Raw genomic sequence first — 24,566 nt, 5'->3', positions numbered from 1 at the left:
GCATCATGGTAAAAGGACTACTTGCCTCATGAAAGCTATGCCAGCTACGGAAAAAAAGTACAAAATGCAAATGTTTTGTTTTCAATCTTATTTGCACTGTCATGTAAGGTATGTTTGAGTGGTTTCCTAAGTCTCTGTAGTTATGCTGTGACTCAGATCTGCAGCTAGAGAGGGTTGCACCCCCCCAGACACAAGTCTCTGGAAATGTAGGATGGGACAAGATCACAAAGCCTTTTAAACAAGACAAAGCTGTTGTTAAGGTCTATTCCTTATTCAAACTTTTTTGAATATAACAAGCTTTACTTATTTTAATAGATTAAATGTGCAAAGACCAAATCCTTTAAGGGGAATACTGGATCTTTTTAGGAGTATGTTTGGCCCCATTTTCATGTTATTTCTGCTACCATCTTCACCCTTTTAAGTGCAGTCAGGGATAGAGGGAGAGGCATCCTGAAACATGGGGGGGGGTCTGCCTTGATTGATGATAACAAGTCACCCTGTATATCTCCTTGGAGTGCCCTCACTATCTGTCTTAGAGCCTAATAAAAGAAGTACAATTCAGCCAAAAAGCATTTTGAAAACCTCTGACACAATGAATATTAAAATTATGACTCTGCTTTGCTCCATCTTTCCCTAATTCTCTTCTCTGTTTTGCTGCTTTACAGGGGTAAACCCCAGTGAACCATGTAGGGGATTGCTTTATTTTTGACAAAACCTGAGCTGTTCCTGTGATCAAAATTGCAGAAATTGGGAAGAGCTGTTTTCCAAAAGGCTCTATAAATAACTCATGTGGGTTCAAAGGCCTTCTCTAATATGGAAGGACACCAGTTCACTCCCCACTGTTTCTTGATGCATAATATACTGCACTTTTTAGTTGAAAACAAACAAATTTCTTTTTGATATGTTTTCCTTGGATAATTTCCGTCCTGGTAAGAGCAGACCTTGAATACAGACAGCAGCACCCACAGGTTTGCAGCTGAGGTGCCAGGTCCATCCAGAGCTCCCAAAGGTGTTGCTGCTTTAATGCAGTGGCTAGAAGTGGGTGGTGGGACAGGAAAGAGACCCACTCTGAGCTTCACAGGATAAATAAACAAACCACCCCATGGGATTTGTGTTCGCAGACACAGAAACAGCGCAGGAAATGCGAGTTCCTCCTTGTCGCAGCACACCAGAAATTTTGATACATTTTAGCAGGGCAAAAGCATTGGGTTAAGCTCATCCTTAGCAGCATTTATTTTTATTCTTGAAGCACATAAAATATGATGTCTCTGTGGGTAATGTTTGATGTGAAAGGTGTGTGTAATAAACTGTCAGCCAAGAAGCTGTCTCCACTCCCTGTCTGCACCCTGGGCCAAGCTGGGGTGGGCTACAGTTTTGCTTTTTCTTGCTTTGCCTCCACAGGCAAAATTCTCACTTTTGTGAGGGATTTAGTTCATTTCCAAGCCAGAAATCTCTTTCTCTCCTTCCTCCCACTCCAGTGTGGCAGCTCAGCTGGTGGGAAGTGTCCGAGGAGGCTGCACACCCACAGGGGCAATTGCCTGGCTCAGCCTGGGGCCAGCCTCCAGCCCAAAAACCACATTTGTGATCCAGCCTAAGCTGCTGAGAGCCCCTCTGGGTCTGGCATGACTGCAAGCATCCCAGTGCTGTGCTGGGCTGGCACCCAACACTGCGGCCTTGCCTCTCTTGGTACCGTGGCCCTCGCTTTTCCCCTTGGGATTTGGGGCACCCTCAGCTGGACCAGGGGCATATTTTTTCCATGTCCATTTCCCACCAGAAGCTGACCATGGTTTCAACATTGGTCCTCTCTTTAACTACTTTCTCTCAATCCTTTTATAGCTCTCCGACTGAAGCGGAATTTATTCTTTCTTTTTTTAATATAGCTGGAGGTGTAAATCCAGACAAATATAACTCCTGAGGGGGAATCAACCTGTCCATGCCACAGCTCAGCAGAGCCTGTATTACTGCTGGTATATATAAAGCAACCAGGAGCCTTTTTAAACCTCTGAAACTGAAGTAATTTTTTTGTTACTTATAGCTAATTAAATGGTTCTCATTTAAAAGCGCTGTCTCCTGGTGGTAGGTAGAAACCTACAATCTTACTCTTACCACACACTTTTATATTTAAAGCCTCTATTTTTAACCCAATGGTGGGATTCAGGGTTAATGCTCGTTAGATCTGTGTCTAGACAGTTGTGAAAAACAGGAAATGAATTACATTATAGTAGGAAAGGAGAATTTAACCTTTTCTCTCCTCACTAACACATGTGACTGAGGAAAATATGTTACAGCAGAGTATTTTGGAAAGTTTAAAGAAGTAGAAAAATGAGAAGGGAAAAAAAAAAAAAAAAAAGCTGGGTTTTCACAAGGCCTTGTGGGAATTATAACACAGAAAATAATGTGCCAGACTCTGCCCTCAGCTACACCCGGGCAGTAATTTGTTTCCTCAGGTCCCTGTAGAAAAATTGCATTTTATTATTCCCTGCTTATGCTGAACATTCAGAAGAAGGAAAAGCCAAGTTAGCCCATTTCACACACATGCATGAGCACATGTGGCAGCTGCAAGAGAGCAGCCACTACACAACACCCATCCTGCAGCAGCATGAGCCAGTCAGAGAGGTTTGTAACACCCCTGGGCACAGCAGCATCTTGTACCCCTTCTCCTCAGGCTGCCTAAGGCCTTAACGTATTTTTGAAATATTTACAAAGTTATTTTTCATTTACTTGGATTAGAGGCTGAAAAAATGCAAAATTCCCTTGCTTTCCCCTTCAGGAAGGTAAGAGCCCAAAGGCTCACTAGCCCCAGGCAGCAGCACAGGGATACTGCTGTGGCTGAGGATGTACAGGGCAAGGCTCCAGCTTTAAAAAATTGCTGTAATGAACCCAGAGCATGAATTAATCCTGAACTAGTGTGGACAGCTGGTCTGCTTGGAAAGAGCTGGAAAGCAGAGGCCTGGGTGCTCTTTACCCACTTATTTCCCCCATTCCCTGCAAAATGGTGCTGTTTTGATGCAAAACCCACCACAGTCAAAAGCGTCGTTGCAAGCATCCTCCATACAGCTCTGAGTGCTTTCCTCAGCCTCCTAATGTGCCCCCAGTGGTGCATTTCCCCGGTTTCCTGCTCCCCTGCAAAAGCACTGTCCTTCCCTGGATCCTGCATCTCCCTGTACTCTCTGCCCGCGCCCACTGCTCCCCGAGGATGCTGTGGGCCCGTGACCAACCTTCTCATCGTGTGCACAACTCGCCTCCCTTGTCTGCATCTCTTTGCTGGAGCCAAATGTTTACGTTTGCCACACATGCTGTCAGCTGGCCAGAAACATTAATATCCCTATGGCAGAGCAACAAAGCCTTCCCAAGCATCCTCCACGCCCAGGCTCTGCCGTTCCTGCCCTCCTGGGATCCCTGCTGGCTTGGTGGCTGCTGAGAGAATGGAGGAAAGGGATTAGTCCTCTCAAGGCTATTTATTTTCTTAGTTTTATTATGATTTCTTTTAATTTTGAAGGCACATGAACATGCCATGTACAAATCACCAGACTAATACTGTAGCTAATTTTATGGCGTCTTTAGCACCGTCCAAAATGAAAAACAAAATAAAACAAAACAAAACAAAACAAAGCAAAAAACAACTCTCCCCACAATGGAGCAATCTAAATAAAGTTCTTTAAGCAATACAATATTTCCCTGTATAGCTGTCAATGTTTCCACTGCCAGTTTGTCTTCATAAAGGAATCAAGCTTTGGCACAGCTTATATCAGAAAAACATAACATCTTTAAGTGTTTCCAAGGGGGCATGGGGTAAGGGAGATTATGGAAGTTAAAATCACTAGAAGAGCTGTAGAATATTGGAATTTAGGAGTGCAGGTCTAAGGGTCTCAGAAAGGAAAGAGCCTTGACTTATCCGGATTTACTTGCCCACATTTGTGCCAGGGAGGGAGGGAGTGGAGCAGGAGCCCTTGGAGCATTTGCACCTGACCAGGTAACAGCAGCCAAGGTGTGGATCCTCCTCAAGAAGAGCCAACTGCTAATGGGAGTGGTGAGGAAATAATTCCATGTTGCCCTCTGCTAATGCTGAAGTGAGCTCAGGAGTCAACACCTGCTGCCAAATGTGCTGCTGTGGAAGGAGCTGTGTGTACCTCTGTATCTGTAGGCATGGGGAGGCCCAGGGACATGTACATGCAGATGGACACACACATGGTAAAAGCTGCCTTTCAGAAGTCTTGCTCTGCAGTGTAAGGAAGGCCAATAACTTTCTTGTCAGCAGTAGCTTTGCTTGAAGGAGAGGCTTTAGGATATGGTTTATCCTGGGGCAGAGAGAGGGAGGGAGTTTCTGCATTAATCACAAATCTCTTTTCTGTTGTTTTCATTAGTATCTTCTGTTTGATGTCAGTGTAGCCTGCTTGACAGTCTACTGCTGCCAGAAATGGTGCTTGATTTACAGAAGAGGTAGAAAGCTAAATAGAAAAGGATACAGGTATTCCAAGGATCCTCATCTTGCTGTCTCTCCATGGCCATACCTGTCACCTCTGAGGTCTCTGGAGACTGTTGGAGGAACCCCAAAGCTCCTCTTGCTGGCCAGGATGGGTTGCTGTAGTACCCTCTCAGGTATCTACGAAGCCACATTTACCTCCAGCCCATCCTCAGGTTACCACATGAACTGCATGTGCTGAGATCTTGCATCCCACTTAATATTTAATCACTCTTTGCCCTCATTTCCTTAAGTGGGCAGTGAAACCCTAGCTAGCCTGTGTGTCCCAGCAGCATGGTATTTTATTACAGAAAGCTCAAAACAAAGCTTCCATTTGCTAAGCCAGCCATGCCAATGGCTGCAGCACTGCAGCTCCATGGATCGCTCTCCCAGTGGCATTAAGCAGCAGCAGGGAGCAGTTCTAACAGCATTTGGGAACAGTGTTTTGCACTATGCAGGCCATGAGGACTTTACTGTGACACACAACAATGCCAACTCAGAGCAGACCAAGTGTCAGTGGAGATGGTGACACCTCTTTTGGACTCCACATGTGTACTTTTGCCATGTGTCAGGCTTCAGATGTTCTCAGCACTGGACAATCTCCATGTGTGATTTTTCGGACTCCACATGCTAAGCCAGGGCATTTGCTTTTTGAAGGACCACAAATAATGCCCATTTCAGAGGATGTCTGTAAGCCCAGCAAGCATCCTTCCCAGGTTGGATGGGGGTCTGAGCAACCTGGTCTAGTGGAAGGTGTCTCTCCCACAGCAGGGGGGTTGGAATTAGATGATCTTTAAGGTCCCTTCCAAACCAAACCATTTTATCTTGAGTGGGGTGGTAATGTCCTGCAATCTCCACTGTCTGCATTGCCCCTGCAGGCAGTGAGCAGAGGAGACCCCACAGTCCCTGGCAAGGGCCAGGCTGAGCCATTCCACAGCCCTGAATGCTCACAGCAGTTCAAAGCAGTAGGGTCACAGAGAACATTGGCAGAAAGGTTTCATCAGGCTCTGTGCCTTGGAAATGGTGCCCCTGCTCACACAGCCCTTGGCACCAGCTCAGAGGGGGCTGGGGCTTTGCCTCTGTGCATGGATCTGACCTCCATGCACCATGACAGCACGGAAAGGCTGGCAAGCAGGCAATTCTGGAACTGTGCGTGTGTCTTCTTTGCTGGCAACAGTGTCCCTCACTTGGTCTTTCAGATGTCAAAAGTACCTAACCTGGAGTGTTTTATTTAATAATTATCAAATAAATTAAATGAGAATGATGATTAAGTAAACTATCTACCCTGTAAAGGATCTCTGATAAATATGGCAGACAGGGCCTGCAAATCTTCCCCGAGTCCCTCCTTCCCAGTCCACTGCTGTGAACAAGGCAGGGGGAGCACCCTGCTGATGACACCAGCAGGGACAACAGCTGGACCCCACAGCACTGGTTATTTTGCACCTCAGGACTGAGCGTATCGAGTTCTGTTTACTTTATGGGAATTTCATGGACAATGCATTTGAAAACAACTCCTGGCCAGACACATACCTTAGCATATTAAAAGGTATTTTTAGTACCACTGGCAAAGACAATTGAACTCTGCTTTTAGTTGTACTAAGACAACTCCATGGACTTTGCTGGTGGCCCTGCATATTTGTACCGAAGTAGCAACTGGTAGGGGTTACTTGACTAACTAGTTGCATTTCCTTCATGCAAGACAAAAACACAAGTGCAGATAAATACTGGTGGGATTCCTTAGTTACAGTGGACTGTATTTAGTTCCTAAGAGAGTGACTCTGCCTGAAAAAAGGTTGAATAGCTGAAGAAACAGCATCAGGTAGCAAGGAAAAATTACTCTGAATGTTGCCTCCTCAATTTGTAATGACTTTGTTTTTGTACTGGTATAAATATAACTGTGACCGTTTCATACAGCAAAGTGCTCTGTGATGAGTACAGTATAAATAGTGGAACAGATTATGCTTGCTATAAACAAGGACTGGCAAGCCTTGCTTCAGCCCAGCAGTTAGAATGGTGGAAGTGGCAGGAGCTTTACAGCTAAATGGTTAAAAGCCACAGCAGAACATTTTCTCGGGATGGCTCCAAGCGTGGAGCTGGTGCGCTGCCATTTCAGCAGCCAAGCTGAGACAGGGGGAAGCACGCCACCACAATTGCATACTAAAAAGAAGGGAAGGCTGAGATAACTACCATCTTCTTACTGTGTAGGCTGTTTGAAAAAAAAATAACATATAATGGTTCCTGCCTTATTGCAGTGTTTGGGTTCCAGATATAGCCTTGCATGGGAAGGCTGGCATGATGCTGAACCAAGCAAAATGAGCATTTCCTGCTTTTAAGTAATATAATGTCAGGAATCCAGCTCACTGGAAACATCCTGCTCATCTTCCAGTGCAGGAAGCAGACATTCGTCATGAGTATCAGGTGAATAATGTCACTTCAGTTGGACTTTGTGAGTGGCAGTTCACAGCTCAGGTCCTTAATGCTTATTTTTATGACTATAAAACGAAGCTTGGTACACCTCATGCCTAGGAAGTGGCTTAGCTCGCTCAGAAACTCAGGGACTTGCCAGAGGCCTTAGATAACTAATATTTGTTTTAACTGCCCTCAGTATCCAAGGTATTTCCTACTGTAAGTATAAGGAAACATTGAGGATACTTAAACAACCATATTTGTTTATCTTAGGTCAAACTGAAGAGATTTTCCAGAACCACTACTGCAGCTGTATTTAACTTGCTGAAAGGCTGCATCTGTATAGAGTGCTTCACTTCTGACTCCATGATCATAAACGAAAATAGGTGAGTTCCACAGAGAGGTGCGCACAAACCTGGGCAGATGTCTCCAGAAACTCCCTCCTCGGGTGTGCTTCATTAACCTTGGCCTCAATTAGGCCAAGTCCTGCATAAGGAGAAAGCCAGAAGGCAGAAGAAAATCACCAGCATTGTCTCCTTCAAATTTCTGAGAAGGTAATTTCTTGAAGAGAGACAGACATCCAGACAGGTTTTGCTTTGAGAGGAATGAGATTCTTCAAGCCTGGGAATTCAAAGTGTTATAGGAGGGCAACCCCCACCAAACCTGGAGCCCTGTGCTCTGCTGGGTGACATGTGAAGTGATCCTCTGCAGATCCTCCCCTCCAGCAGTGTGGCTCATGCCAGGTGTGGGTAACAGCTGCCACCTGGGTCAGGGACAGTGTCTCAGTAATGGTTCTGCAAGACACACAGTGCAAAGTAACTGTGACTACTGTAGGGACATGGTGGTATTTTCACACCTCATTCGTACTCCCTGGTACAGTTTTCTCAAGTCATTTAGTCTACAACCCTTGTTTCCTAAAAAGATAAGGGGAAAAAAATGTGAAAAATGAGAAAATTTGAACCAAACATGTTCTAACAAGGAAAACCCAACCAACTAGAGATGGCCATTTTACAGTAGAAGCTTGGAGAGCAGTGGTGCTTCAGAGCATGCATGAGGCTCTGGCTAGACAATAAGGGTATGAGGAAAGGAGGCCACACATGTCAAAATGTCCTGACTAAGGCTCTCATTGTGGAATGCACCCCATTTCCCCTTTGCTTCCTGAACATCCCAGATCAGATGGCAGCATCCCGAGGTATTTAAATATAAACTGTTAGCAAGCCAATTGGTCTGACATCCTAAGGTGTCACAGCCCCATTTTGGCAGGGACTGACTGCTGACCAGATCCCCCCAAACTGGCACGTGGTGTGATGATGCTGCCATATAGCCCGTGGAGTGCAGAAAGGACTTGCACTGACATTACAGGCTCAGACAGTCGAGGGCAATATCTCAGCCTTCAGCCACAACCTTGCAAGATACAAATCACTTCTGCAATGCCTTCAGAATGACTCATTTTTAACTGTAACAGCTACTGGAAGGGCTGTGTGTGCATCTGTCCGTGTCCCGACCTGCACATCCACTGAATGCTGACTGCTCTCTCTGCTGGCCAACTGAGAAATGGCATTTTCTTAAGACAGAGCTATTCACGTACAAGTTTGTAAAAATGCACTGACCAAGCAAATGCATGCCAGAAAAAAAGTGTCTATTTTTCTAAAGCCACAAACAGCTGAATAAAAGAGGTTAGCTACCAAATAAACTATATTCTTAGGTAAAAAGCAGCAGCAAAGAAAAAGGCAGGAGAGATGTGGGTATTCCATCTCATACTGCAGCTTACTGCTGCAATAGCCGGCCGGAGATGGGAGGAGCTACCTGTGAGATGGGATATGGCCCTATTATAAGGCTATTAGTCTCACCCTATGATGTCTAGAAGTAAAAGGCTTGGAGTATTTCCAGTGATCAACAGAATACAGAAGCTGGGAGACCATGGGATTGTGAGTAACTGACCTGACGGCAGGAGGGTTTCTCCCTGCTTTCTTCAATGCCTGACTCAAGGATCACCTTGTCCAAAAAGCCTCTTAGGGGCTCTAAGCTCATAAAAACTCTAACAACTGGACAATAGAAAGACACCACTGTGGAAAAGGACAAGGTAAAGAAGGCAGAAAGGGAATGAGAAGCTAAGCTGCACTGGGAAATCATCGTACTAAAAGTGCAGTACATCTTTGTCCCGGACATAGAGGGACAGCATCTGGACACAGTAAGAATTAAAAGTCCCAAGGGCTATGGACACCACGGAGTGTCAGTGAGCACAGGCTGATCCTGTTGTGCCAGAGTACCCCAGACAATCAGCCATCAGTGCTTTCCTATTACTTCCTGTCTCTCAGTGGCCTGAGCCCAGTTCCCCTGTATCAAGGAGTGAGGCTCTCACTTAAGCTGGGTGGCTGCACTGGCCAGCCTGGAGCTTCACCCAAGGACCAGCAGTTGTGCTCTGCCACACAATGTACCCACACATGTACATGACTGGGGCATGAAGTTGCTTGAATCTTAGGTGTTTAAATACATCACTGGTCACAGAGGTGACAATTAGTGATGTCTGGCAATGAAGTTGCCTCTTTGCCATCAGATTTACAATGGAAGTTGTTTGCTTGTACTTCTGCAGGTACATGGCAAAGTGATCTCAACAGACTTTGCTTTTCTGTCTGCAACTTACTGTAGTGTTCAGTGGGGAAACCACACTGGTGGGACCACCTCATGCACCAAACATGGGGTTGACAGCAGAGGTTAAATACAGCAAGTTCCACAAAATTGTCAGGACTAGGGTTACCTGGAGAAAGGACCAAAGAGAGGAAGGAAGTCACTTAGTCCCTCTGACGGGACATTAGGACTAATCAGAATCAGAAAAGAGCTGGTTTCTGATAATTACAGTGAAGCAAGTAGCTTATCTTTGTATTTTGGACCATAAATGAGCACTTAATGTATTTCTGAATTCTTTCCTTCTGATACCATGCCATCTGAAAGATGATGAAATGCCCCTACATTTGATGGGCTAGAGAGACAGCACCACACTATCACCATCCTCAGCACTGAATTTAATAATTCTCTGGCTTCTACTTATCCCTCTGGAATGACAACTTTTTACAAGAGCCACAAAAAGGTGGTTAATTATAGAAAAGCTATAATCACATACACCCAGCCTGCTACATGTAAAATTAAGCACCTGCTCAGAATGATTACAGAGAAAAAGGACTAACTCTTCACATTGATCTTCTTTTTAAACATGTATATTCTGAATAATGGTTGTGACTGTTCTTAACAGCCTTGATGCTGAAACTAGATTATACCAGGCAGATTCTTGTGTCCTGACCCCCACTAAAGAGAGTGTGTCATGGATTTCAGGCACCGGAAACCAGCTGAGGTTAAATCAAATGACATACTCAAGTAGGGAGGGATGAGAACCTCGTGTTCTGTAACAACTTAAAGGGCCTGTTAAGCAATGCACAGGAACTCTGTGTCTATGAGATTCAACCACTTGAAGGGTAAGAAGTGCTTACCACAACCTGTTCACCTGAAACATGGATCTTTACATTCTCACTTCTGCTGTGTCTAACCCAGTGCGTCAGCAGCTACACGGAGCTGAGCAGGCAAACTGCTGCTGCTCTGCTCTGTCATAACCAGCCTTAGCATCACTCAAAAGCAGTAACATCTTCATTCCCTCAGACTGCCTGCTACATCAGCACCAAGCAGAAAGAGCTGCCATTTCATCCAAACATGGATACATCAGACCTTTTACACAGGAGTATCTGGTTAAATCCAGCTGTCCCCTCTCCAGAGGGCTCTGTGCACCAGTTCATCAGGAATCCCGAGTTTCATCTCAGTTTCTTCTGGGGACACTGGTTCAGAATGACAGAAACTGCAGACCAACAGTCCCACTCCAGAGGGGAGTGTCCCAACAACCGGCCTCCTAACTATTTCCTGCTGGCACTCAAGGAATATGTATAGTAGCAGCCTATCTGCACAGGCAACCAACTGTGCTGCATCTGGCAATAGAAAGTTTACATTCCTATATTCAGCAGCCCTTATGATACAGAAAGAGATGTCTGAATGAAGTGAATCAATGCCACAGCTGTTCAATTGGCTGTCTCTGCTCTTAATATACTGAGTAAATTCTCTAGAACTGATGAGAGAAACAGTAATACACTGCATATGTAACAATAAACCTATGTAATACATACAAGATTCTTACAGGTTTTGATATTTTTCTTTACTTACAAATAAAATTATTCCTTAATATTTAAAATCTTTGCTGTGCTTTTCCTCACAGGAATGAAGTGTATCACAAATGTTTGTTGTCAGTCCCAGTAGGTTTCCAAGGCCTGACTGGCTAAAGCCCTGAGCAGCCTGGTCTGACCTGATTTGAACAGGAAATTGGACCAGCGACTGCCTGACCCTTCTAACTTGTGTTCTTCTACCAGTCTGTGAGTCTATGATGTGCTAGAATATAAAGTAGAACAGGTCCAAAGCTGGCAGTTAAAAACCTCATTTTAGCCTGTTTCTGCAATTCCATGTTTAGGGCACTCTTCTAAGTATGAGACTGCTCCAAACCCTCAGTCAGCATGATGGCTTTCCTGGCATGCCCTGCATGGATGCAGCTTGGTATCACCTCTAAGGATATTCAGCAGCAGAGAACCCTTTCTCACTCCCTTCCCCCCAGCCGTATGGCCCTGCTGATTTCCTTACACCAGCAGGAGCAGCTGTCTGACCTCATGGCAGGCCAGCTCAAGGAACCAAGAGGCAGAAAAAAAGCCCTCAACAAAACTTCCTGCTTTCTGTCATAATTACCCTGAATTACCACAAGGCCAAGCAAACACCAAGTGCAAGAAGATGGGAGCAGGTGAGAATGCACAGCCAGCATGAGAAGCAAAAATAGCAATTCTATATTCCAGGAACTGTCAGCACTAGAACATTTAACTGAAATGGCAGGATTTAATTCTCCCCTTGTACAGCACAGAAACCTAGATACTTACCTGATTTTACATAGTGCATGGGATTTCACAACTGAACTACTAAATCAATTTTCCATTTACACTTCTGCTAAATAAGGACTAATCAGCAAAGCTAGTGAGGAAACTGAGATGCGCTGTCTGTTTATATATAATTGACAGCAATCATAACATGAAGAAAACTGTATCTCACTTTTAAAATGTGACAACATGTAGCAATTTAGGCTACAATATTCAGTATTTTATGCACATATTTTTCCAAAAGCTTTTTTTTTTTTTGCAGCTCTTTTCAGTTTGGGCACAGTAGCTGGAAAAGCAATATGGTTATGGTGGCACGTCTGCCTTTGATTTGACATTAAGAACCAAGTGCATTCATACATAATTAAAATAAAGGTTTTTATTCAGTTCATGATATTTCTGACTGGGTGTTCTATTTTCTCAAACACCAATTCCATGTACAGAAATGTAAACCATAAATACAATGTAAGAGCAGCAAAACAAAACACATCCACTCAGAACCAAACGAACTTTGTTCACTTTACTGTCCTTCCAAGGAATAGCTGTAAGTGGTCTGACTGCCAAATCGATGCACAAAGTCTGAAAGGGAGAACACTGAGCCCCATCCCACTTCAGGATTCATACTGATGAAATCATCCAAGTTCATTTTGGAATCTAAAAAAGGACCAGAAAAGGGAAATATTTAACTTCCTGATACAAGTTCTGTAGCATAGGTATACATGTTTCAAGAAAACATTCCAAACCCCTCTTCAGTAGATCAGTTCAGTCCAGCAAGATTCTGCAAATTGATTCTGCAAATCTATTTCCAGTCTCTGAAACATTGCTTTTGCCCCGATTCCCCTCTCTGCCCATGGCAATAATCACATTACAGGATCAGTAAGCATCCTGTAAGTCATGAGAAACTAGCATGTGTGGGTAAGATTTTTCTCTACAACAGCAGCCTGGAAGGGTCAAGTAGTGTCAGAGAACTGGAGTGCAAATAACAACCAACACAGGGAAGTGCAGTGCAGTCTTCCTGCATTCACACAAATGTGATGACTCAAAAGCAGGGGAGATATTATTCACCCATTTAAGTTCTGAACAAAAGTCAGTTGAGTCAATTTTTGCACTGACAGAGGGACAGGCTCACAGCAGTAGTCAGAATTGCAAGTTGCTTATTGTCTCAGAAGTGATTAGGCCCTTTGACAAACCTGCAGTTTCTTATTCTCCAGACTGCAGTATTTGTTTTCCCTCCAGCCCCAACCTTTGTCCTCACTGAACATGGGTTCACTGCAGGGCCAGAATATGCAGAGAGGAGGAGATGTGTGACCTAACCCAGCCCCCAGCCTAGAGCAATGCTCAGGTGAAGAAGAGCACAAGCCTAAGCTGGGGGAAAATATTTATTTTTTGTGAATCTTGAATGACATAATGAAGTCAGGGGAAAAGTTTAACTGCCACAGTTTCAAGAGAAAAGTAAGTAACCATTACTGCTCTTTCCCAGGACTTTAATCTGCTCTGTTCCCTCCAGGAGGGGTAGAAACCATTCTATCCCATTCATGGATACCAGAGAGCTCACTGGAAAATGCTGGTATGCAGTTTTGGGTTTAAGTGCCTTATACATTCTTTTTCCAGAGCTGGCCTGGTACAAGCTTTGCTGACACAGAACCATGCTGATCAGAGGTTCAGTTCTGATGGCAAACACCTGTGGGCTTGTTTTAGGTTCTCACTGATGATGTGCACAAATAATCTTTTTAAATGCCCATTAAAAAAAAAGTGTCAGAGAATGAGTTTAAGGAACAGAGTGGTAAAGCCACTGTTACAGGTTTATTTTACAGATTTATGGTTAACAGCTCTTCCACTGTATTAAGTATTTACTTTACCACAAATGATTCATGTGTGCATTGAAGGATTAAGAATCAAACAAGAGGAGGCTGTAATGAATAGATTATAAAATCCAAAGGATGGAATTTGTTTCAACTGCAAAATGCTTGTGTAACTAAGCTTACAATTGTGGACAGTGTAAGCAAGGAAAGGAAGATGACATTCAAGAACCCCAGACCCAGGAGTCCCAGGCATAATCCAGCCCCTGAAGGCCTCTGCACCATGTCTACACTACAGCACAGCTTTGTGATTTGCCTAATCCCAACCTTCACCTTTCCTCAGACCTTCTGAGGTCTGGCCCCTAATCTTTTCTTGTTAACCTGTTTGAACCCTGCATATGGAAAATCCTTACGTTCATCCAAGCATGGTCCTACTGCTGAAGTGACTCTGGAAGAGCAGGGACAGTTTGTGCCTATGTGGATATTAAAAATAGCACAAGCTCAGCAATTTGCTGTCATAGCTCAAGAACAAATTAGTAGTGGATAACAGCTCTTGCTTGCTGGCAGACTGTTAAGTCCGTTTTCCAGTTCCAAACTTGCCTTTTCCTCCCAGATACTTTTTCAAAATTTATGTGATTCTTCATATACTTTAAGTTTAAATAAATAAATAAATCCCTGCTTTAAGTGCATTGGGCATAGTAAAACAATTTATAAAACTATTCTGCGAATGGTAAAGCAGTCCAAAGAAGATTGTTCCAGTAGTTACAAACATAGCTGCTGTTTGCAACTGTGAAGTTGCTACCACAATGCCCATAGGAAATGAAATATTCTCTAACTTCAGAAGAATTGTGGCAGATTGTTTTACCAAAGCAAACAAGTCCATTCCTATAAAAAGCGATGGCATAAGAACCTGTTGTAGATGGCACTGGAGCAACACAGGAGATACCCATTGGGAAAAACATAGTGAGACCTCTCCCGTTTTATTCATGTAATAACAGCCCCTCTATGCTGTTCTTTCCTCACGGGCTCTATCTGAAGGCCGTGCATGTTGTGTTAGACCTTAGAGCATTAGGAAACAGCTTGGCAAAAATGCATGAGAATACCACAAAGTCCTTTTCCCGAAGTAGGTAAGAATGACAAACACCAGAATATACAAAAGATACATCTCGATGCTACAGCTGGCAAACCAAGATGATCTCTTCATAAAAGCAAGGAGTATGTATCCTACAAACTTTTTCCAAGACCAATAGCAGAAGAATTATTTTCTTTTCAGATTTACATTACCCTTGCAGTCCTCCTCAGGCACTGTGACTGTTATACTAGCTTGCATTTGTGTATGCTTAGAGCTCAACTTCCTCTTCAACCAAACACACTTTATTACATGCCCCCCCCTCCCCCAAATGAGACCTATCTGGCCCATTCTGAGATTCCTGCATAACTTTATTTTTGTTTAAATCAAGTCTGCCACTTTTACCCCAAGCAGGGATGAAATAAAAGGCCATGCACTATCTCAGGCATTGTTAGCCATGACACTTGTGGCTTCAGCCAACAGTAGTTAGAAAGCAGTGTTTAAGCCAAGCCTTGGCTTGGCTCACAGACTTTGGACTAACTCAGTGTAATGACAGCTGCCCAAGGTCTGCTGGAAGCAAGGAGGTCTGGAACAAAGCCTCCAAGATCAGTTCTGCTGATGCCTAAAATCTTGGGGGAACCTAAAAGAAAGTTGTGACCCTTCAGACTTGTGTAGGTGTTTACAGTTCTCTTCAGATCCTCCTCCCTTGTCTGAGCAGGGAGATAAGTCAGAAGGACTCTTCCCACTCTCAGATGGGGGGCTGCTGTCTCCACAGCTAAAATATAACTGACTGTGCAAACCATCCTGGTTGATTTCAATGCTAAACACAGCTCACCACTGCAAATTATCTTTTACAGGAAGTGGTGTAATTTCAACAAGTCACTGGGAATTTAAATACTTCTTAGTTGTGTCTTTATTGCAGCTATCGGACTTGATTCATTACTTCCACAAAAGCTTGTGAACTAAGGACCTAACTTGAAAGACTGGAGTTTTATTCTCAAATTAGAGCAGCAGAAGGTTCCCATGAAGTGCATAGTAGCTACTTGTATCCTTATCAGTCCCTTTTCACTTTCACTGGGATCCTGCCACCACTTCAGAGGAGATACAAAAAGCAACTGCAGACATCTGTCAGGCCTCTGTCTAACACATTTCCTGTAACATACATGTTTGATACACAGTGTCTCCAGAATTTTTCAGCTGTCCTACTCATTGTCTTCAAAATAAAAAAAAAAAAAACATGTAAAAGTAAAATCCCATCATTATTGACTAACAGGGATTTTATTAATAATAAAAAGAACATAAAGCTTTTACAAATCAATCCAGCAAGTGTGCACCAAACACCTTGGGAGAAGGGGAATTCAAAGCAGTGCTTTTCAGTGTTAGAGCTGCTAATAACACTTGTACATAAGCCATATGACCATCTGTTCGGAGTGATTTTGAAATGCACTGTGCAAGCTGTATTTTACACAGGCTTGCAGTAAGGAGGGCTGATCTCATCCCAAGTCATCAATTAAACAGAATCAGCCCTCATTACTTCATGGAAAGAAGATTTAAAAGAAAACCCAAGGTTGGGCTCACCAGCTCTAGAATAATGAACTTCTTAACCAAATCTCATTTTCTTAGTTTTTATTATTTGAACAAAATACCCTGATTTCTTTCAACAGGAGGTAGCTGGCAACCAGGTGGGATCAGGGGAATGTGTTGCAGCTCACATATGTTTATTCCAGCAGAGCAGCTTTGAGGACAGGGCAGGGTGGGAAAGCACTGTGTAGCCAGTTAGGTCGGCCAGTCTCTCCTGCCATCCATAGCAGCAGAGCAGAATAGAGGCCAGAGCAATGCCAGTAAAAAAACACAGAGGCCTAACTCTAAAAAACAGCTAGAGCAGAGCCAGTTCCAAGAGGCTAATGCTTAGCATGTGAGTTCTGAGGAGATACTGAGGAGTCTGAGAGGTGGTTTTTTTTATTGTTGTTTTATTGGTTGGAGTTGTTTGCCTTTTAGAAAAATGTTTTAAAAAAATCACCTTGTGCCAACTTCAATTTTTTTAGGCACAGACTGGAATTTATGACTCCATGTAAGCTTATTTTTGATGATTTATTTTGCGACCCTGTGAAAAGGACAAATACTGTTTAAGATTTATTCCCTTTGAGTTACCAGTAGGAGAAAAATGCTTAATTTGTTCATGATCAAGATTTCACAATTAAATTCCAAAATGTTTTGGTAGCAGGGGAGAGAAGCTTCCTCCTGTGCAACAGAGCCAGTGCCAGCCAGCTCCAGGATGGACCCACCTCTGGCAAAGGCTGAGCCATCAGTGATTGTTGTAGTACCTCTTCCTTTAAGAAATTTAAAAAATCTATTGCACAGAAGTAATTGTGGCCAGAGAGGAGTAAGAATATGTGGAAGAAACAACTCTGCAGACACCAAGGTCAGTGAATAATGAGGGGCAGGAGGTGCTCAAGGCACCAGAGCATGGTGAGACAGCTGTGCCCCTGCAGCCCATGGAGGAGGCCCAGGCTGGAGCAGCTGGATGCCTGAAAGGAGGCTGTGATCCCCATGGGAAGCCCATGCTGGAGCAGGCTGCTGGCAGGGACCTACGGACCTATGGAGAGAAGGGTCCATGCTGGAGCAGTTTTGGTGGCAGGACTTGTGACCCCATGGAGGATCGATGCAGGAACAGCCTGTTCCTGAAGGACTGCACCCTGTGGAAAGGGAGGCACATTGGAGCAGTTCATGAAGATCTGCAGCCCATGGGATGGACTTACATTGGAGAAGTTCATGAAGAACTGCAAGAGAGGAACACCATACTGGAGCAAGGGAAGGACTCCTCTCCCTGAGCAGCAGTGGCAGAAACAACCTGTGATGACTGCAACCCCCATTCCCCACTGAGTGGGGAGGGAGGAGGTAGAGAACTGGGAATAAAGCTAAGACTGGTAAAGAGAGAGGGGTGGAGGAAAGGTGTTTTTAGGATTTGTTTTGCTTCTCATTATTCTGCTTTGATTTTGATTGGCAATGGATTCAGCTAATTTCCCAAAGTTGAGTCTGTTTTGCCCCTGACTGTAATCAGTGAATGATCTCTCCCCATCCTTATCTCGGTTCATGAGTTTTCATTGCATTTTCTCTCTTCTGTACAGCTGTGGGTAAGAGTACTTGAGCAACTCTGGTGGGCACCTGGCATCCAGGCTGGGTCAAACTGCCACAAACATCAAAAAAGACATATAAGAAAAAGAAGGAATATAAAAACTTTGCATCTTCTCAAAAGCTGAGGAATTTGGCTACTCTAAATGAAAACAAACAAAAAAGCCCCCAACAAAACAAACCCACTCTGATAGAAATGTGCCTCACAAATAAAATTGGTATTAAAACAATATGGGGTCAGTTCTGTTAGCCATTATATTGCAGTCACCTCTAACATGAAATATGTAAGTAATTTAATCTTATGCAAACACAAATCAACATGGAATGCACAATGTTCTATCTAAGTGAAACGGCAGGGAGAAAACAGTTATCTGCAATGGAATTTGGCATGGACACGAACATTAATACCCCAGGCTCTTTTATGATAACAAAAGGTCTGCCACCCAGTTTTACATCAAATTAAAAATAAGGCAGCTTTATGCTTGATAAAACTGTGCTGAGACATTACAGTTGGACCCAGACTCCTCACAGACTCACAGCACTGTGCTCATTGAAGCACACATCATTATAAAGTATCTCAAGTGAATATAAAGGGAAGACAAAAAGTAAAGCTGGAGGAACTGGTCCTAAATGAAAGACAGCTTGAACTAGATGCCCTAGATCTGCGAAAATCTAGTCCTGTTCTCAGGCCTTGAAGCTCTCTAGTGAATAACTTTTCACCTTCAGTGGGTGCAGGGTAACAAGTTTCTTTAAGCCCACCGACAAGGAGACCAGAGCACATCAGCACAGCGCTGCAATACTGCAAATGTATCCATTTGGAGCTCCTCAGCACAAAAAAAACCACCCCCAAACTGTGGACAAACTGAAGTAGACCCAGAAGAGGAAAATCAAGTTGTTTGGTGCAGGACAACATTAATTCAAGGAGAGGCTCAGAGAACTGGGTCTGTTCAGCCCTAAACAGAGAAGATGAAGAGGAGACATTACTCCTGTCTACATCTGCCTGATCAGAGGCAGGCCAATGGCACCACAGTCTTCTTGGAGAAGCCTGGCAACAGGACAAGAAATGAAAAAGGCAAGCTGGAACATGGGAAATTCAGATTATGTACTAGGATGTTTCATTCTCTCTTTTTTTTTTTTTTTTTTTTACCATGACAGTGGTCAAACATTAGAACACTGTTCAGAAAGGTGCTGGAATCGCCATCCCTGGAGGTGTTCAAAACCAGACTGCTGGATAGAGCCCTGATGATTCCCTGTTTTGGGCAGATGTTGAATGGATGACCTATGGATGTTTCATTCAACATGGCAAGGTATAAAGCAAAGAATGAAAGCATAAAAGGAAGTCAAAGCTACATATCCTTCTCTATCTTCCAGCATCACAGAGACAATCTGGAGGCTGGCTAAGGCCTGTGGCTGCTGCTCACCAGTGCAGTAAAGCTCAGCCAGACATGACAGGTATGGGGAGAGTTACAGGGTTTGCAGCTACAGAGTCATTTACTCCAGCTAGAGATACATGTACACATCTGCAACTGTCTGAGTCATGTAACTTACTACCCACAAGTAATGTTTTTCATTCTTTTGATTTGAATAGAATTTTTTGCTTTTCTAGTCTGACCTCATCTATATTCCTCATTATTGATATAAATGACATGTTCATTACCTGTCAGTTATCAAAACAACAAGGTTTCCACAGAAAAAAAAGTTCTCAGCACCTGCAAGGCTCCAGCTAACAGAGAACCACTCACTGTAATTCAGGAATCCTACAATCCCTACAATACTTTTGCATAAAACTCTGCTGAAAATAATAACCAAGATTTAGAATTCAAGGTGCTTCATAAACTGGATTATCTAGAAAATGCCTAAAGCCTCATAACAAAGACTACATCTGTGTTCCTACTCACTCTCATAATTCATTTCTATCCTCATGTGAAATACCAAGCTTCCTTAGAACCCAAAGCAAAGACTAAGAATTAATTTCCCAGCAACTTAAAATCACTTGGACCTAAACACAGAACATGTTTCTTTGACCCTCTCTTCTCTAACATAAACACATAGCAGTACTGCATTATTAAAAATCAACAAAACCAAACATGCAGAGCAGTAACATGAAAACTCTTTCAAACTCTTTCAAAGCAAAACATCACCATGCCTTCCTTGGAAGAAAATGAGAGAACAAACAAACACACACATGGCAAATGCTCACTCAGCTTGCAAAACACATGATTAGAATAAGCTGAAGTGTTGTGTGATAAGAATGCCTTAAGCAGCTCTACAGAGTAGATGCCAAGTCTTTACCTCTCTCTGCCTGGCCCAGAGGCTATTAGCTAGGCTATCACTTTAAAGAGGCTTAAGGCTTAAGGAAAAGCTTGCCAACTTGCCAGTGACTTGAAACATTGTAGAGTCCATTCACCTGGTAAAGACACCTCAAACATTTCATGCAGGCTAACCCACTACACTGAGCAGAGCCTGAAAACTTCCTCCTGCCAACACTACTTTGACAGAATAGGATCTGTGTGCTAGAATGTGGTATAATCACTGTGTGAAAAAGCTTTGTGACCCCTTAGCAAGTTATTTGGCCTGTTTACTTCAATCCCCTGCTGTAACAACAGACCAGTATTACTTACCTCTCACTCTCTGCTCAGTTAATGAATATCAGTAATTAATGTACCAGTAAATGCCAAAAGGCATGTTAGACTACGTGTCCAAAAAGGAGAGTACCAAATGCTTCATTGCCCTATTTTTTCCCATATGAAGTAATAAGCTGTCTGGATAAATGTTAAAGAAGTTATTTATTTCCCATGTGCAACCTGGACTACTTCATTCAGCACTGTAAGCAGAAAGAAAGAGTTCTGGGAGCTCACCTGCAGTTTCAATGCAAGGGTATGGAGGAGGAGGTTTCTGCCATTTCCCATCTGCATCCTTCATATGAGATCTGTCTGAAGCAAATGTCTTCAAGTACAAATCTGCTCGAATCATTCTGATTTTTCTTAAAAATAAGATGCCAAATTGTATTAAAAGATGCATATACATCTTTTAATTGTACTAGAGTAAAATACATTTTACTCTTACATACTGCACTAATTACTCAGAATACGAGCTTTCCTCTCATCAAGGAGCACTAATGTTATTAAATACACAAACCAGCAACGTTGGGCCAAGTTGTTAACATGAAGCTACAGTGGGAAAGAAAAATGACTACGGTAAAGAGCTTTAGAAAAGTAACACAGTGCATTTATTTTACTGGAGTATAGTAAAGAAACCTCCACCACTATGCATACACAAAGAGGACTTCAACTTTGATTTAATGAAATAACATTCATTGTCTTTATATTTCATGTCATCACCTGTGAAACTCTGGACGAAGGCTGTCATCCAACCTAAAGGCCTCCACACTGTACATATCAAAAGGACATGGAAACGGCAACACTGTGTCAAGATCATAAATGAAGTTCTGCTCCCCGCTGGTAACATGAAGTAGAATAACATGGTAGTCCTGGGAAGAAAGGTAATTGCCATTAATTAAACAGCAATTAAAGAGAAACTGGCAAAGAGAGGGGAATAAAAGTGATTCCTAAAATCGTAAGTTCAGATCCTTTTTTTAAAGCCTGCTCGCTGGCCTTGAATATTAAGCCTGTAATATTTCTGGCACCAGGAGAGAGATTTCATAATGTCTATCTTGCCCATCTGCTCCTCCAGAAACCTTGTTATTCTCCCCATTTCTTTGCAGCCTCCTTTGATTTAAACCAAGACAGCAATCCAAAGTGTACACTACTAAGGAAACAGAAAATCTCTCTCATGTTCCACACCAAAACACAAAAGGTGTTTGGTTAAGCACTTTTTTATTAGACCCAGTCATAAATAAGCTCACAAGATAAAATGATAGGTTAACATTAAAGTTACCTAGTGATCTCTTCTAATAAGAGATTTTGTACCTGTTGCAGTAACACGGTCTGTGAATTTGAGTGTCGAGTGTTCAGCTGCCAGAAGCACCTGAAAAACCAGCACACCACTGAAAAACCAGGGAACAGCTCAGATCAGGAGGACCACAGGAGTAAGACAGTAGCAGCTCTTGAAGCTGGGAAAAAATATCTGTGGGTACTATATTACACTTTTTCAAGGCAACTATTTGGGTTATGCAGTGCAGTTTTACTTCTGAACTTGTAAGAAATACAGGTGGAGGTTTGGGGACGCTGCAGTTAGTGACATTAGGCCTCAGGCTGCTGTATTCCAAAATTAAATTGAAGGTAGCCCTTAAAAATTTGTTTAAATTTACATTGGAATCACTCACAAAAAGGCTTGAGCACTGTCTTTTGACACTTTCAATATTAAAAACACAAAGAAATTTGAATGAAAAAGATTTGGGAAATCTACTTCACCAGACTAAAATACATACATAACTGCATTCAACAACATTTAGAAAAACCTATTATAGAGTGTAAGAAAAATTATCATACAAGCTTTACATAACCTACAATCCACTGAAATGTCAAAGTTAATAGCCCTTTTAATACATGAATTTTTATGAGAAATCCACATTGTGTCATGGCCTTTCTGACTCTGCATATGACCTTTTAGGTCATATGACCTTTTAGGTCATCTCTGTAACACCTGGACCTCTTTTTAAAGCAACCCTTTTTTTTGTGTGTGCTGTAAAGATACCAGTATTTTGGAAGGGATTCAGAAATCAGAAAACTTGAGAAGTTTGCAGCTTACTTTGCAAAATTTCAGAAACAGAAATTCCCACAAGAAATAGCTTTTTCTGTGCCAGATAACTCAAAGGCCTCTATAATGATACCAAGGAATTCTGCATCATCAATTACTGAACTACATTAATTGATCAAATGACACTTCAAAGCCACTGTTTATGGGTCAGTTTAACTGCTGACACCTGAATACATATATGATTATATTTTTCTATCATCTGGCAGGCCTACATAAATCTTTTCATCCATTTATTTTTACAAGTACAGTCATCTACCTACAATTCTACAGGGCTGGCAGCCTCAGTACCCAGATAATAATTTTAATAATATAATAATAATTTTATGCATTCTTACTATAATTAAGACTTGTCACCTGTAGGTTTTACTGACTGTTTCGCTATTAATTTATGAGGGATGGTGCAAAACAGATTTAGGTTGTTTATAAATATGCTGTAAAAGAATTATAAATATTAATACAAAACTGTGCAATGTGTGAAATTGGAAGAGACTTCAAGAGGTCATCTGGTCCAGCCTGTTACTCAAGGAGACTCTCCTACAGCCAACTGCCCAGGACTATATCTGGATAGCTTCTAAAAATCTCCAAGGATGGAGATTCCACAATCCCTCTGAGCAACCTGCACCAGCACTTCATCACCCTCAGAGAAGAAAGTGTTTCTTTGTGTCCAGATGGAACAGTTTGTTACACGCCCACGAGTGATCCTGCAGCTATCAACTACAGAGGCACACACTCAAAGTTATTGAGAGAGTAATGAATGCCTTACCCAGACAACAGGCTCATCTCCGTGTCCAGATTTCTGCTTCCAGAGTGGAATCTGAAAGTTATAAGTGAACCTGAAGTGAATAAAATCTTTCAGATTCATTTCAGGTAAACTGGTTAATCTTTGCTAACTTATAACTTCCTCAGCTTACATCTGTGCTGCAATAAGAAAATTTTACCAGTTTCTCTCTCAGGAGCATGAAATTGGAGATACTATTCTGGGCCACAATAAAAAGCTGTCCAGAGAAGTGATGGAGTCACCATCCCTGGAAATATTCAAAAGTCTTGGGGACATGGTTTAGTGGTGAATATAGTGGTGCTGGGTTAACAGTTGGACTTGATGGTCTTAGAGATCTTCTCCAACCTTATGGTTATTAATGGTTCTATGATTTTATAAAGATAACTATTCTCCTGAATTGACAGATTACAGACAGAATTATGCGCATAACTCACAGGGACACCATGCCTCATTCCACTGTCCTGAATGCAGTGCATAATTAAAGATCTCACGTGGTGTGGTTTGCACACCTCTGAGCCAAACTGAGCTACAAGACGGGTTTGGACTGTATCTCACCTACAGGCTGGGCTGAAGGCTCCCTCCCCAACACTGGGCTGCAGTCGAAATAGCTGGGACCACGTCTCACCTACACTGGGCTGCAGTCTGAAGGCCCGAGCCTTTCCATAGCTGACTCTGATCACATCCCATTAACTCACCATCCTCCTATCATTGGATATGAAAACAGCATAAAATTCTTCTAAAGGGTGCCGATCCTGACTCCTGATGTAGTCACAAAGCTTCCAAACATTTTCTTCACTGAAAAACACAACATCGATTATTTATATTGTTTTCCTCTAACTTCATTTCTCGTGACGAGAGACGAGCCCAGGAGCGTGATCAGCCAGCAGCTGCGCCATTCCTGCCGACGGCTCCGGCTGTCCCGGCGCCCTATGGTGTTGTGAGGGGGCAGCTGTTCGCCCGTCTCTGTCCTTACCAGTAGCAGCTGGTGTAGGTGCAGGCGGGGCGGGGGCGCACCGCCGCCTCATAACCGGCCTCAGGCCGCGCCATGGCAGGTCTGAGCGGGGATAAGGGCGGCGCAGGAAGCACCGGGCCCGGCGGGGGTAGCCGCTATGCCGTCCCCGAGGAAACCGCGGCCATCCTCGCTCGGCGCGGGCACTTCGCGGGTACGGCCGGAGCGGCGGCTGGAGGTGCTGGGACCCTCAGGCGGGCGGGATGAGGCGGAGCTGCCGAGCCAACCCCGCCCCGCGCC

The 24,566-nt window shown here is 43.2% G+C and overlaps 2 protein-coding genes across 8 annotated transcripts in view; one reads left to right on the top strand and one right to left on the bottom strand.

Annotated features, from left to right (window-relative positions):
* Window positions 1-7,621: 7,621 nt before the first annotated feature.
* Window positions 7,622-24,403, bottom strand: NTAQ1 (N-terminal glutamine amidase 1). Of its 7 annotated transcripts, XM_015617009.2 has the most exons (7): window positions 24,291-24,403; window positions 24,013-24,112; window positions 23,303-23,353; window positions 21,750-21,807; window positions 21,162-21,310; window positions 20,679-20,803; window positions 12,182-12,474 (listed from the first exon to the last, which is right to left on the bottom strand). In XM_015617009.2, exons 3-7 carry the CDS (start codon window positions 23,317-23,319, stop codon window positions 12,341-12,343), a joined length of 483 nt encoding a protein of 160 aa, XP_015472495.1. In that variant the 5' UTR covers window positions 23,320-23,353; window positions 24,013-24,112; window positions 24,291-24,403; the 3' UTR covers window positions 12,182-12,340. The 7 variants fall into 7 exon arrangements, with proteins under 7 accessions (XP_015472494.1, XP_015472496.1, XP_033368333.1 ...); XM_015617008.3 differs by lacking the exons at window positions 12,182-12,474; window positions 21,750-21,807 and adding an exon at window positions 7,622-7,662 and having other exon boundaries at window positions 24,291-24,397; XM_015617010.2 differs by lacking the exon at window positions 24,291-24,403 and having other exon boundaries at window positions 12,180-12,474; window positions 23,303-23,372; window positions 24,013-24,113.
* Window positions 24,399-24,566, top strand: part of ATAD2 (ATPase family AAA domain containing 2) — a 30,457-nt gene continuing 30,289 nt past the window's right edge. The window contains exon 1 of the mRNA XM_015616972.1: window positions 24,399-24,480. Coding sequence (XP_015472458.1) covers window positions 24,427-24,480 — 54 coding nt within the window. The 5' untranslated portion in view covers window positions 24,399-24,426. The remainder of the gene's footprint in view (window positions 24,481-24,566) is intronic.

The sequence above is a fragment of the Parus major genome, chromosome 2 (genome assembly GCF_001522545.3).
Source record: "Parus major isolate Abel chromosome 2, Parus_major1.1, whole genome shotgun sequence".
Lineage (NCBI taxonomy): Eukaryota > Metazoa > Chordata > Aves > Passeriformes > Paridae > Parus > Parus major.
Note: the sequence above shows the minus strand (reverse complement) of the source record. Positions and strands in the feature narration are given on the sequence as shown.

Excerpts from the sequence above, each read along its gene's own strand:
- NTAQ1 (XM_015617004.3), bottom strand. The coding sequence starts at position 24,364 with ATGGCGCGGCCTGAGGCCGGTTATGAGGCGGCGGTGCGCCCCCGCCCC. Across the intron at positions 21,311-23,302 it reads GAGATGAGCCTGTTGTCTGG|GACTACCATGTTATTCTACT; the intron begins GTAAGGCATTCA and ends CTTTCTTCCCAG. Across the intron at positions 12,475-20,678 it reads CCCTTGCATTGAAACTGCAG|ATTCCAAAATGAACTTGGAT; the intron begins GTGAGCTCCCAG and ends GTCCTTTTTTAG.